The 12,031-nt window shown below is 36.1% G+C and overlaps 2 protein-coding genes across 2 annotated transcripts; both read left to right on the forward strand.

Annotated features, from left to right (window-relative positions):
- Positions 1-868: 868 nt before the first annotated feature.
- Positions 869-4,853, forward strand: LOC114176048 (NADP-dependent glyceraldehyde-3-phosphate dehydrogenase). The gene is made up of 9 exons (XM_028060953.1): positions 869-1,183; positions 1,529-1,722; positions 1,821-1,949; positions 2,755-2,874; positions 3,096-3,232; positions 3,343-3,498; positions 3,746-4,124; positions 4,208-4,324; positions 4,449-4,853. The coding sequence occupies exons 1-9, from the start codon at positions 1,036-1,038 to the stop codon at positions 4,560-4,562; spliced, it is 1,494 nt and encodes a 497-aa protein (XP_027916754.1). The 5' UTR covers positions 869-1,035; the 3' UTR covers positions 4,563-4,853.
- Positions 4,854-6,332: 1,479 nt separating this feature from the next.
- Positions 6,333-9,327, forward strand: LOC114176049 (transcription factor bHLH66-like). Its single transcript, XM_028060954.1, has 7 exons — positions 6,333-6,865; positions 6,955-7,062; positions 7,149-7,271; positions 7,450-7,515; positions 8,051-8,116; positions 8,209-8,277; positions 8,671-9,327. Exons 1-7 carry the CDS (start codon positions 6,431-6,433, stop codon positions 9,007-9,009), a joined length of 1,206 nt encoding a protein of 401 aa, XP_027916755.1. The 5' UTR covers positions 6,333-6,430; the 3' UTR covers positions 9,010-9,327.
- Positions 9,328-12,031: the final 2,704 nt, after the last annotated feature.

Raw genomic sequence — 12,031 nt, forward strand, 5'->3', positions numbered from 1 at the left:
TATTCTCCATATCAGTCACATGTGAGATTTTGAACAATACCATGAACATGTACAAAACTACCACTAAAATAACTTGGACTAGTGTATTAAAAGTGTTCCAAATAATCCATTAGGATCAATCTGTTGTTAGTACAAGGTTGTTTTTGGGTTTGGATTAAATTTATGAAACTGAACATGTAAAACAGATCAGTTAAATATGTTGTCACAGTTCAGCAAAAGTTCTAGCTCCAATAACTCACCGTTCCATTACCACCACAAAAAGATACACTCCAAAGCCAACCACCTACACCTGTTTTTTCTTCTGCAAACAGCATTTCTCACATGGGGAATTAAACATATCGACAACACCAATGATTTCACTTCATCCACTTTTTTGTGTGATAGCTAGTTTAACTTACCATAAATTTTTCTAACTTTTTCACAATACATGAGATAAGTGAATGCTAGTATGCCACGTAGTTAACAGGTATATCCATTCATCCCACGTGTGTTTTCTTTTCTATCAGAAAATAAATACAGTTAAATACTAAAATTTATTTTAAGAAAGTTTTTGTATTATTGTGTATTGTTTCTGCTGCAGTAGCACTTTCTTACTCTCCCAACTGTGATGTTATATGTCTCTCTCTTCCTCCAAGAAAAAAGGAGATACTAAGTTTGAATATTTTCCATTGCCACGCCATGATGAGATACTAATTACGACTAAATTATGAGAGTTTAAAGATAGAGAGGACAAGGTGATTAAGATAATGAAACCACACATGGCAATCTCAGAACCATACACCTAACAAATTCTTGTTTGTCCCAATGTCACAGGACACGTACGACAAAACCATGCGTGGCTCACCTTCTCCTTACATATACGACGCATGTTGTCACTCAACACCAAACCATCACCAGAAAAAAGAAAAACCAGACCAACCATACTACACCAGACACTCCTCCTAACCTTCAAAACCCCTCTTCCTCTTCATCAAGCCGTTATAAAAACTTCTCTTGGTTCGGACTTTTGCATTTCACCTGCATATCTGTTCTAACATGGCTCCCGGGACTGGTGTCTTTGCAGAGATTTTGGATGGAGATGTGTACAAGTACTATGCCGATGGGGAGTGGAAGAAAGCTTCTTCTGGGAAAAGTGTTGCCATCATCAACCCCACTACAAGAAAGACTCAATACAAAGTTCAAGGTAAATCACCTAATTAAATTATCTCATATGCTAGCACTTTGCTCATACAGTGATTTCCCTTCTTGGATATGAAGCCCTTTACGTGTGGATGTTGCTAGAAGCTTGAGAATTCTAATTCTAGATGTCAGCTAAAGTTAGTAGCGAAACAATTAATGTTTAATTTTTACTAGTGAGGAGAAAACAGTGTCTGTTACTAAATTTTGTATTTTTAGGGCTCAAGTTCTTGTTTTGTGTGACCAAACTAAATCTTGAAAGCAAGGTTCTTCTTTTTGTTTACTTTTACAGTAAGTGAAGATAAGTGTGTGTGATAAGCTCTAGAATAAGGTCTAAATGGTGTTCATGCAGCTTGTTCACAAGAGGAGGTTAACAAGGTGATGGACTTGGCAAAATCTGCACAAAAATTATGGGCAAAGACCCCACTGTGGAAGCGGGCTGAACTTCTTCACAAGGCAGCTGCTATCCTTAAAGAGCACAAGGCTCCAATTGCAGAGTGTCTGGTGAAAGAAATAGCAAAGCCAGCCAAAGATGCTGTTACAGAGGTGAATATTGTGTCACGGGTTATGTGAATCAAGTTGAATTATTGTTCTGGACTATTACTTTGAAGGATGGAGATAACTGGTTTTGTATTTCCTTGAAGGTTGTAAGATCTGGTGATCTGATTTCTTACTGTGCTGAAGAAGGGGTAAGGATTCTGGGAGAGGGAAAGTTCTTGGTGTCTGATAGCTTTCCTGGAAATGAAAGGACCAAATATTGCCTCACATCCAAGGTTTATCTCAACACTTCTTTCAAACTTAAATTTACACATAAAAGACTTCACAGCTCAAAATTCACCTATTCCTGGCTTGTCATACATTTTTGCATTGAAGCTTACATTTTAACATAAAAGATTCTGTTCAGGGTGAAATATCAAAGAGAATGGATAAAACAATTCTCACATTTAAAGGGGGTGATGGAGTAGGGACATTATAAGCAATAAACAGTAATATCAGAGAGAGAAGGCACGGTCTCTTAAACTCATGTATATCATGTATTGGTGGATAAAAGACAAAAATAATCAGGTCAAGGATAAATACACATTATCTTTTTAAAATAAACTAGAGGAATCAAGTTCTTGTTCATCTACAAAGTTCTTTTCTTTCAAGATGTCTACGTGTAAGAAAAATTTATAGATCAAGAAAGGTTTAAGTATAACTAGAGCAAAAATCGAGGGAGGTCAACTTTAATAACACTGATAAAGCAGAACTTGCATACTGGACAGTGGACACCATAGACCTTAGTCATTCCAGAAATATTTTATCATGGAAAAGTTCTTCTGTAATTCCTGGACACAGTCAGCTACATCTGGAAAATAAATGTAATAAAATATTTTTACCAACTCACACAAACAAAAAGACACAATATCAAAACCCTGAGTTCATATTGTTGTGTAATGCCTGCATCAGATTCCATTATCTTAGTAACTTTCAATGACTAGCAAATTGAATGATCGTGATGAGGTGAGTAGCCTAGTGTCTTCATGCTTTTAGATTTGGTTTTTTATGTGATCTAAGAAAGTTTCATTTGATTTTCAGATTCCACTTGGAGTGATTTTAGCTATTCCTCCTTTTAACTACCCTGTCAATCTTGCTGTCTCCAAAATTGCCCCTGCACTGATTGCTGGAAACTCCATTGTGCTCAAGCCTCCAACTCAGGTAATTATATCCTTCATTGTGAAACCCTCCAGAGATACCACTACTTGAATAGATCCACACTCTCACAGTAACAACTAGCTCATGTAAAAAAAGTGCCATGGCAGCGTTAAGTTAAACAGATCACAGCAACAACCGTTCCATTCCAGGATCTTTATTTCCTTAGTTTCTTCCCTTCTTTCTTTTGTTGCTCCTTCTAAGGTTTGTTTAATGATCCATTTCAGGGAGCCGTTTCTGGTCTGCACATGATTCACTGCTTTCACTTGGCTGGTTTTCCCAAGGGCCTAATCAACTGTGTCACTGGCAAAGGTTCAGAAATTGGTGACTTCCTAACAATGCATCCAGGAGTGAACTGTATAAGGTGACAGTTTACTCCCCTTTTGATGACGCTGTGATAGTATCATACTACACATCCTCAATTTCCATGTGCTAGAAATTTTTCCTCCACTGACTTGTGACTATGGTTTTCAGCTTCACTGGTGGAGATACTGGCATTGGAATTTCAAAGAAAGCAGGAATGATTCCTCTGCAAATGGAGTTGGGAGGAAAAGATGCCTGCATTGTTCTTGAGGATGCTGACCTGGATTTGGTTGCAATAAACATCATAAAGGGAGGCTTTTCATACAGGTAATGTCACAACTGTATTAGTACTTCTGTGACAAGGGTTCCTTTAATGCACTGATTTGGTAGAACTGTGAGGTATTGCTTCTAATATCAGTGTATTCTACCACATGAGATGAATGCTAAATGGTTAGAATTTCAGCATCATGTGCTTTTCCTTCTGGTATATGTCAGATATAATTCAGCAACAACAAAAATCACATTCTTAAGGAATTTTACTTGAATTCTAATTCCATATTTTTTTCAACAAAAGTGGGCAGAGGTGCACTGCTGTTAAGGTTGTCCTGGTAATGGAGTCTGTAGCTGATGCTTTGGTTGAGAAAGTGAAGGCTAATGTGGCAAAACTAACTGTGGGAGCCCCAGAGGATGACAGTGATATCACTCCAGTTGTGTCAGAATCATCAGCCAACTACATTGAAGGCCTGGTCTTGGATGCTAAGGAGAAAGGAGCAACATTCTGCCAGGAGTACAAAAGAGAAGGCAATCTCATTTGGCCTTTGCTATTGGATCATGTGAGGCCAGACATGAGAATTGCATGGGAAGAGCCATTTGGCCCAGTTTTGCCAGTAATTAGGATCAATTCAGTTGAAGAAGGAATCCATCATTGTAATGCTAGCAACTTTGGACTTCAGGTAACAAAATTATAGCCCTCAAACTTTATACAATGCTTTCTTATCATAGATGTAACTTGTATGAACAAATTGAACTTGTGCAGGGATGTGTCTTCACAAAGGATGTAAACAAAGCAATACTGATCAGTGATGCAATGGAAACAGGAACAGTTCAGATAAATTCTGCCCCAGCTCGTGGACCAGACCATTTCCCCTTCCAGGTGAACCCAGTCTAAAACCAACCAAATTCTGAAAATTCACGATTGCTATTTCCAAAACCTAGAAATTATGAAATTGTTTATCCAAATGTGAGAGCCATTATTAACAACAAATGCTGTCTGACAGGGTATAAAGGACAGTGGCATTGGATCTCAAGGGATTACCAACAGCATAAACATGATGACCAAGGTTAAAACCACTGTGATCAACTTACCCAGCCCTTCCTACACCATGGGCTAGTCCTGTAATAGTTATTCATTTGAGTGGCAGAAAAACAATTTATAGTGAGTTCGTAAGTCATGGTGAACGTACAAAGTGTGTGAATTTAGCATCTGCTTCTGTTCTGCAGCTGTGAATCAGAGATGAATAATGAGTTTGATTGATGGGGTCACATACCTCTACTTCATGTGACTCTTCTCATACTCATCTTTAGCATCATACCAATCTCAGTTATTGTCTTCTACCTTGTCATCATTTTGTAAGCAATTCCTGTTAAGTTTAATGTTAAATCAGTGAATTCAGGAGAAAAAACTCTGCTTTCTCTTTCCCCATTTCTTCCCCAATTATTTTCTCACAACCCCATTTTTGTTAATGCACCAAATGCAACTCCAAATCCTGGATTTCACTTTTTCATCCACTAAATGAATAAAATGTAAATCATAACATTCAGAGAAACTCACATTCAGAGAAATTAGAAAAAACAAAAGTTGAATACAAGACTGACAAAAAATATTTTACAGAAAATTTTCTAAAGAAAAGATAACCAGACATACACAAAATTGGGCTTTCTAGTGATTAGGGACCAGGCTTGAGCCCAAGATTCGATCTTTATTTTGAAAAAAAAAACAATGTTCTATTTAAAATAATAAAAACAAAGTGCTATTAAAAACACTAATATATATAAATACATATATGGAAGAAGCAGGCTTTGAATGGATAAAAAATAGTAGAAAGAAATTGTAGTAAATATGAAAAATTTCCGAAAGGGTCTTAGGGATTTCCATAACACTAAGTGGAGATGGAGGTGTAAAGAGAGTCCTATGATCTGAAGGGATTTGGGGATGTGATTGGTACAGGAGAAGGACATATACCTACAACTTTCTTTTGTCATTACCAAGCTACCTTTAATAAAGATTTATTCATGTCTAGTATAACATATCAACATTCTATGTTTTTTCAAGTTTCTCTTGTCTCACTTCAGAATAATTAACAACCCAATGCTGGGATTTTATTCTATTCAACTTTCAACTTATGTAACACATTTTTATACGTTATCAACGGATTTCGACTTTCTTGACATCACCTAATGACCATTGCTACTTTCAAATTCATGTTATGTCACACCCATAAAGTATATGCCTTGTGGGAATAAATGTATGATTTGAATCAACAGATTAGATTCTTATACATCAAAGTTTTTGTACTTTATAGAGTTTTAATACGAAATCCGTAGATAATTTATCTGTTACAAACACACAAATTAAACTTAATGAACTCTTATATATATATATATATATATATATATATATATATATATATATATATATATATATATATATATATATATATATGATATGTTTGAATATTTTTTTTCTTTTTATTAAAAACAAAACAACGTTAGTTCACGTCTTTTACTATCTTCTATTATTATTCTTTGTCTGAGAAAAAGTCGTACCTTGTTGGGACGCGTGTAACCGTTTCAAAAACAGGCTGTGTCCACATTTATGTTGTTTAACAAATTCAGATAAGAAGCAACAGTGACCAAATATTTCTATAATGAAAGTTATATATTGGATAAAATAAAATCAGTTATAGATTATTTGTTAGTTATGTTATTAACGTTAAAGTTTTACAGAGAAAGAAAAATAATGAAATTAGAGATATTAAAAAACTTGATGGGCAAGTCGCAGGTGAAACGCAACGGTTTTGTGAGAAATGAAAAAAAGAAAATGTATAATAATAACAGTATAGGTTGGTGTTGAGGTACGTATTTAAAAGGTAGCACTGTCTTGCACTCACTCTTGTGTTCTTCTTCAGAGTTTAAACCCTCTTTTCTTTTCTTCTCTTCTCTTCTCTTCTCTCTGGTCTAAGCTTATAACTGTGATCTCATGCAACCTTGTAGTAGAGAAATGCAAGGCGCTAACAATAACTCTCTCTTTAACAACAACAATGGTGGTAACAATCAGCAACAGATCCACTTTGATGCAACTTCCAACGACGATTTCCTCAAGCAAATGCTCTCCAACCTCCCTTCGTCTTCTCCATGGACACTGGACCCCAAACACAACCCCTTATGGGACCCTAATTCCGACGAGACCACGCCGGAAAACAACGTCGTTTTCCCCTACGACCTCGAACAAGCCAACTTGGCCTCCAAGTTTCGCAACCACCAGATCACCGATGACAAAGCCTCCGCTCTCATGCTCCAACACCACCATCAACTCCTCCTCTCCTCCGCCGCTGCCAATTCCCCCCTCCTCCAAATGCCCGTCTCCTCGCTAAACGACGTCGTTCACGCCTCCTCCTTCAAATCTCCCGCTCCGGTTTGTACCTTCTTCATTTAACCACCCCAAACATTTTTCTCCTCTCATTACCCTGATTTTCTGCTTAATTTTTTTTTCTTCTTTCGCAGAACGCTGACCCTTCTTCTGTTCAACCTCTCTACAACGCCTTCTCCGCCTCTCTCCAAGGCGCCGCCCAACCCTCCAACCAAACTCACCATTTTCAACTTCCTCAACAGGTTCTTATTTTTATTCTTCTTCTTTTATTATTGTTAATAATCAAATTAAATAAGAGTCTGATTTTGTCTGTGCTTGGAATTTCTAGGGGCAGAGTTTTGGAGCTTCGGCTCCGGCCAGTGGTGGTGGTGGCGGTGCTTCCGGTCAGCCGAAGCAGAGGGTTAGAGCGAGGAGAGGTCAAGCCACGGACCCACACAGCATCGCCGAAAGGGTACGTTTCTCTGTGTTTCGACGTAGCAGTACATTTTTTCTGTTCTGTTAAAATTGAAAAACAAATCAATGGAAACTCCGGAATAGGACAGAATCGCTTTGGTTTTCGATCTTTTGATGGTCATTGTCTTACTTTTGTTGTTCTGAAGTTGGGTTGGGAATTTTGTTGTGTGTGGCAGTTACGGAGGGAGAGAATCGCAGAGCGAATGAAGGCCCTGCAGGAACTGGTTCCCAATGCCAACAAGGTAAATATCAGTTGATTGATTAAAGTTATGTTAAACTTAATTATGTTGTCTTTTGTGGATTAATCAGAGTATAAAATGAGTAATAATTAAACTAAGCAGTTTTCAAGTGCCCAGTAGTTTTGGTATGTATTGTTGCGGCAACACCCTCCCATTATTATATATATACACATATATCTTTCCGTGCGTGCCTGAAATATGAAGCTGGAGAGCACTAAGGTTTGGTAGTTGCAGCAAGTGGGATTTGTGGTTTTGTTGTTATCTGTATGAAGAATGAAGAGACTAGACGCAACACATGAAAACAATATACAATAACAATAATAATAGTACTATTATATGCACCATTGCACCATCCAATGCAAGGATCAATCCTTGGTAAAAGGAGTCCTGCACTGTCTTTTTACAGTACAATCCCTTTTCTCTGATTCTTTTTTTCATACAGACTTCCTAAATTATTTTTCTCATTCACTTTACTTTAAAAAAGTATGAAATGTAAATTATAGAAGCAAATATAGTTTCCTTGTTCATGAATTGACAGACTGATAAGGCCTCCATGTTGGATGAGATCATCGATTATGTGAAGTTCCTACAGCTCCAAGTCAAGGTGAGATTCCCTCAGTTTCCTTCCACATTTTCTTAATGAATGGAGGAATATTATATACTGTCATAAATTAATTAATTAATTGGATTACACAGGTTTTGAGCATGAGCAGATTGGGAGGTGCAGCGGCTGTGGCACCCCTTGTTGCTGATATATCTTCTGAGGTAGACTACTCCACCTTACACTATTTTTTTTTTCTTCCACTTTGATTATCCCAATTAAAAGATTGTTTTTTTTTTCTCCTTTCATGTTATGAATTGTTAAATAAAAAAGGAGGAGACAAGAAAATGAGGAAGATAATAAAAAAAACATGGGAGGAATTCCATAAGAAGAAATAGAACCCATAAAATATTGTCGGAGTGAGTGAGTATGAGTAGTCTTTTTGTGTTGGCTTTGGCTTATTATCCATCCATCATCAATCAATCAATCAATCACCACAAAACGACAATCCAAAAGCAGCACGCGTGGCCACTTTCTCAGATTCCTCTTTCTCTCTCTCTCTCTCTGAACCCTATTGTAACTAACGCTGTCACATGGTGTCGTCTTTTTCACTGCAGGGAGGCGCTGACTGCGTTCAACAAAAACGCAACAACACCAACGGTAACTCAAACGGCAACCATGGTTCTTCAAACGACACCCTGACGACGACGGAGCAACAGGTGGCGAAGCTGATGGAGGAAGACATGGGATCCGCCATGCAGTACCTGCAGGGGAAAGGTCTCTGCCTCATGCCCATTTCTCTCGCCACCGCCATCTCCAAAGCCACGTGTCACACCAGAAACCCTTTCGCCAACGGCGATGGCCCCTCCTCCCCCGGAATATCCGCGCTCACCCTGCACTCCTCCACTCTCAGCAACGGCCTCGTCAAAGACACCGCCTCCGTTTCCAAGTCCTGAACGCGCCGTTTCGTTGACTTTCGAGTCAAACACTACACCAAACCAAACGACGTGACCACCACCACCTCAACCAAATCGAGAACAACCTCAACAAACCAAGTGACGTGGATTTTGTAAAGTCTAGGAAAGGCCGTCCTTCACGACGTCGTTTTTAACTTGACTTTCGCACCCACACGCTAACTTTCCAATCCTATCCTCTCTCATTTCTTTGTTTTTTTCGCCTCTTTTTCTTTTACTTTATTTATTTATTTCGCAACCAGTTTGTTATTTTTATTTTTTTTTAACACCTATATGCTACTTTTTCTTTTCTCTCTTTCATCCCACTTTCCTGCATTTACCTTATATCTTTTCCATCCAGAGGGGAAAATATCGGTTCTAAATAAATATTAACTAAAATTAACTAAATGAAAAGAAATATGAAAATTAACTAAAATTAATTAACATTTCTTTTTCTCTCTTCCGAAACAAATATTGTAATGTACTCACTCTTTGTCATTTGCACGAAGGCATTGTTATATGATTTTTATTTGAGTTCGCATACCATAATAAATTTTTAGAAACTGTCACGGATCAGACCAAGTACTTTTTCTGTAAGTACTTTTCTTTTGACAATCAAAACGTGGCCACGTCACCAATTGGGTTTAGATCAACTATTAGGTCAATTATAAACTGTTTACTATCGTTATTTGATTTAATCACGTTTGATACATGTAAAAGTGATTTTAAAAAAATAAAAAAAATAAAGTGAAGTTTGTATAACTGGTAGGGCTGACTCTAATATAAAGTAAAATCGAATCTTATTCAATGATCCTGCAAAGTTGCGTAGTAGCTTAGTGCCTCCTCTTATAAACGAGTAATTTCATCATAAACTGCACAATAACAAGCGCATAATACAACAGTTATGATACGAGGAAATATAAAAGTTATGCTCCAATATTGAAGAAAATTGTTAATAATTGATCGAGTATTTTTATAGTTAAAAATGAATAAGTAGTTTCATTTTCACTAGAAAAAGTAAACTATTTTTTTTTCGGAAAAAAAAAATCACTTTAGAATAGCCGATATATATAGGTGGTTGAAAAAAAAAATCGAAATATAAACTTGTGGGTGAAAATGCAGGACTCAAAAAGGTACACAACTAGATCTAGAAACTAAAAAATAAAGTGCTCTAACAATGGTTACCATTGAATAACATAGAATCCTTTTATGAATATTTGATTATGGTGAGAAGGGTGAGAAGGCAGAAAGAGACAAAAAAAAAAGTGTGGAATTGTTGAAATAGGTTTGTGAGTAGATATGAATGGGAGTGAATCTTGGAGACATGAGTCCATAAGTGAAATAGAAATGGTTGAATGTGACGTAGATGCGTTGAAAAACTTTCTTGTGCTCTATAATGTGTTTTAGTGCATTTTTTGTGTGTGTTTTCGTGTTTATCCAATTGTTGTGTGTAGTTTTATTGTACCAAAGACAAAGGTATCTCGAACATAGTGGCCACCAACCTACAACAAATCAACTTACTTTAATATTTCACACTCGGTATGCCTTCCACGTTTACACACTCTTTCTCCTATCTTTAACTACAATATTAACATTATTGTCTAACTAAGTTAACTAAAAAAATTGCTATACTTCTTTTTATCAAACACAGTTAATTATAATGGTCTTATTTCTTAAAGATTCTGGTAAAGTTGATTAAATATCTCTGGTTGAATTATGAGACCTAAATGTGAAAAATCAGAAATGATGGAGTTGGACATATCTCCTACAATCTCTTTATGTAATCTTTCATATAAGAATTTCATTTCTTTATGACGAGTTTTCATTCTCCCTTCACTGGATAACGCGGGTTGATATTTTCTGCCACATAGAATTTGTTTGATCATAATTTATTTGTTAAGAAAAAAGAAATACACATTTGTAATGGAATAAAACAAAAAAATATCCTGAAAAAAAAATTAATCCATATTATTTATAAATTCAAACATTGTCATTTTGTTATTATAAACTAAGGCTCCCTTTGATTGGCTAAATTTTAAATACAAAATATTCATCCCATTTTGTAATGAATAATTAGAAATGACAAAACAGAGTAATATATAGTAATTTTTTTAACATACTATACATCACAGAAAGAACAGAAGTATCAAGTTAGATACTTTAGATTGAGATTAACTATTTTTAAGCATGGTTTTATGGTTACAAAGTGATTTGTTTGCTAAACCAGAACCAGTTTCTGAAGATTGTACTGATGAAAGATGGAAATAGTATAAGGTAATAAATTTATTAATAAAAATAGAAATAAAAGATGTCTCACCAATATATTTATACACAGATAGTTATTTGACTATTTCTTTCTGAATCTTGTATTAACCTTTTAAGATGCTTAGAGAGCTTTAGATGGGACTTATACAACAGTGACACCAAGTGCTTTTGTTAGGCACAGATACCAAACAGGGTTTTTGCAACAAATGTCCTTTCTTGTTGTTAATTGCATAACTTCATCTTCAATAACATGGATTTAGACCAAAAGAATTTACTACAATTGCTATAATTTCTACACTTATCACACTCACGAGGGTGCAACTATACTCATGATTAAACCTCTAATGCAACTTTTACACCAAAGCACTCCTAATTCCATGGACGAATCTTTGATGCCATTCATACACTTTAACACTTATCTGATTGCAACCATGTTTCTATGGAGTAAATGATGGTTACTCTAATAGGAAAACATCCTTGAAGAAATGGATTAAGGAGTACATCAGACATTAACAGACCAGTATCTGAATTTGATCAGTTACCCATGTTTTTTTTCTAATATTAAAAAAGAGAAACAGAAGATATAATGGTAAATTCCTCACTATAACATTTGTCTAGTACCACATTACCAATCAGAGTTTAAATATCATTTTGACCACTACTGAAAAGGACACATATCCAATGCATTCATAGTGTAAAAGCCCCAAAAGGATCCTTGTTGGGTTATCCATTTGCCATGTTAAATATGCACAAATATGAC

Source organism: Vigna unguiculata, chromosome 3 (assembly GCF_004118075.2).
Source record: "Vigna unguiculata cultivar IT97K-499-35 chromosome 3, ASM411807v1, whole genome shotgun sequence".
Lineage (NCBI taxonomy): Eukaryota > Viridiplantae > Streptophyta > Magnoliopsida > Fabales > Fabaceae > Vigna > Vigna unguiculata.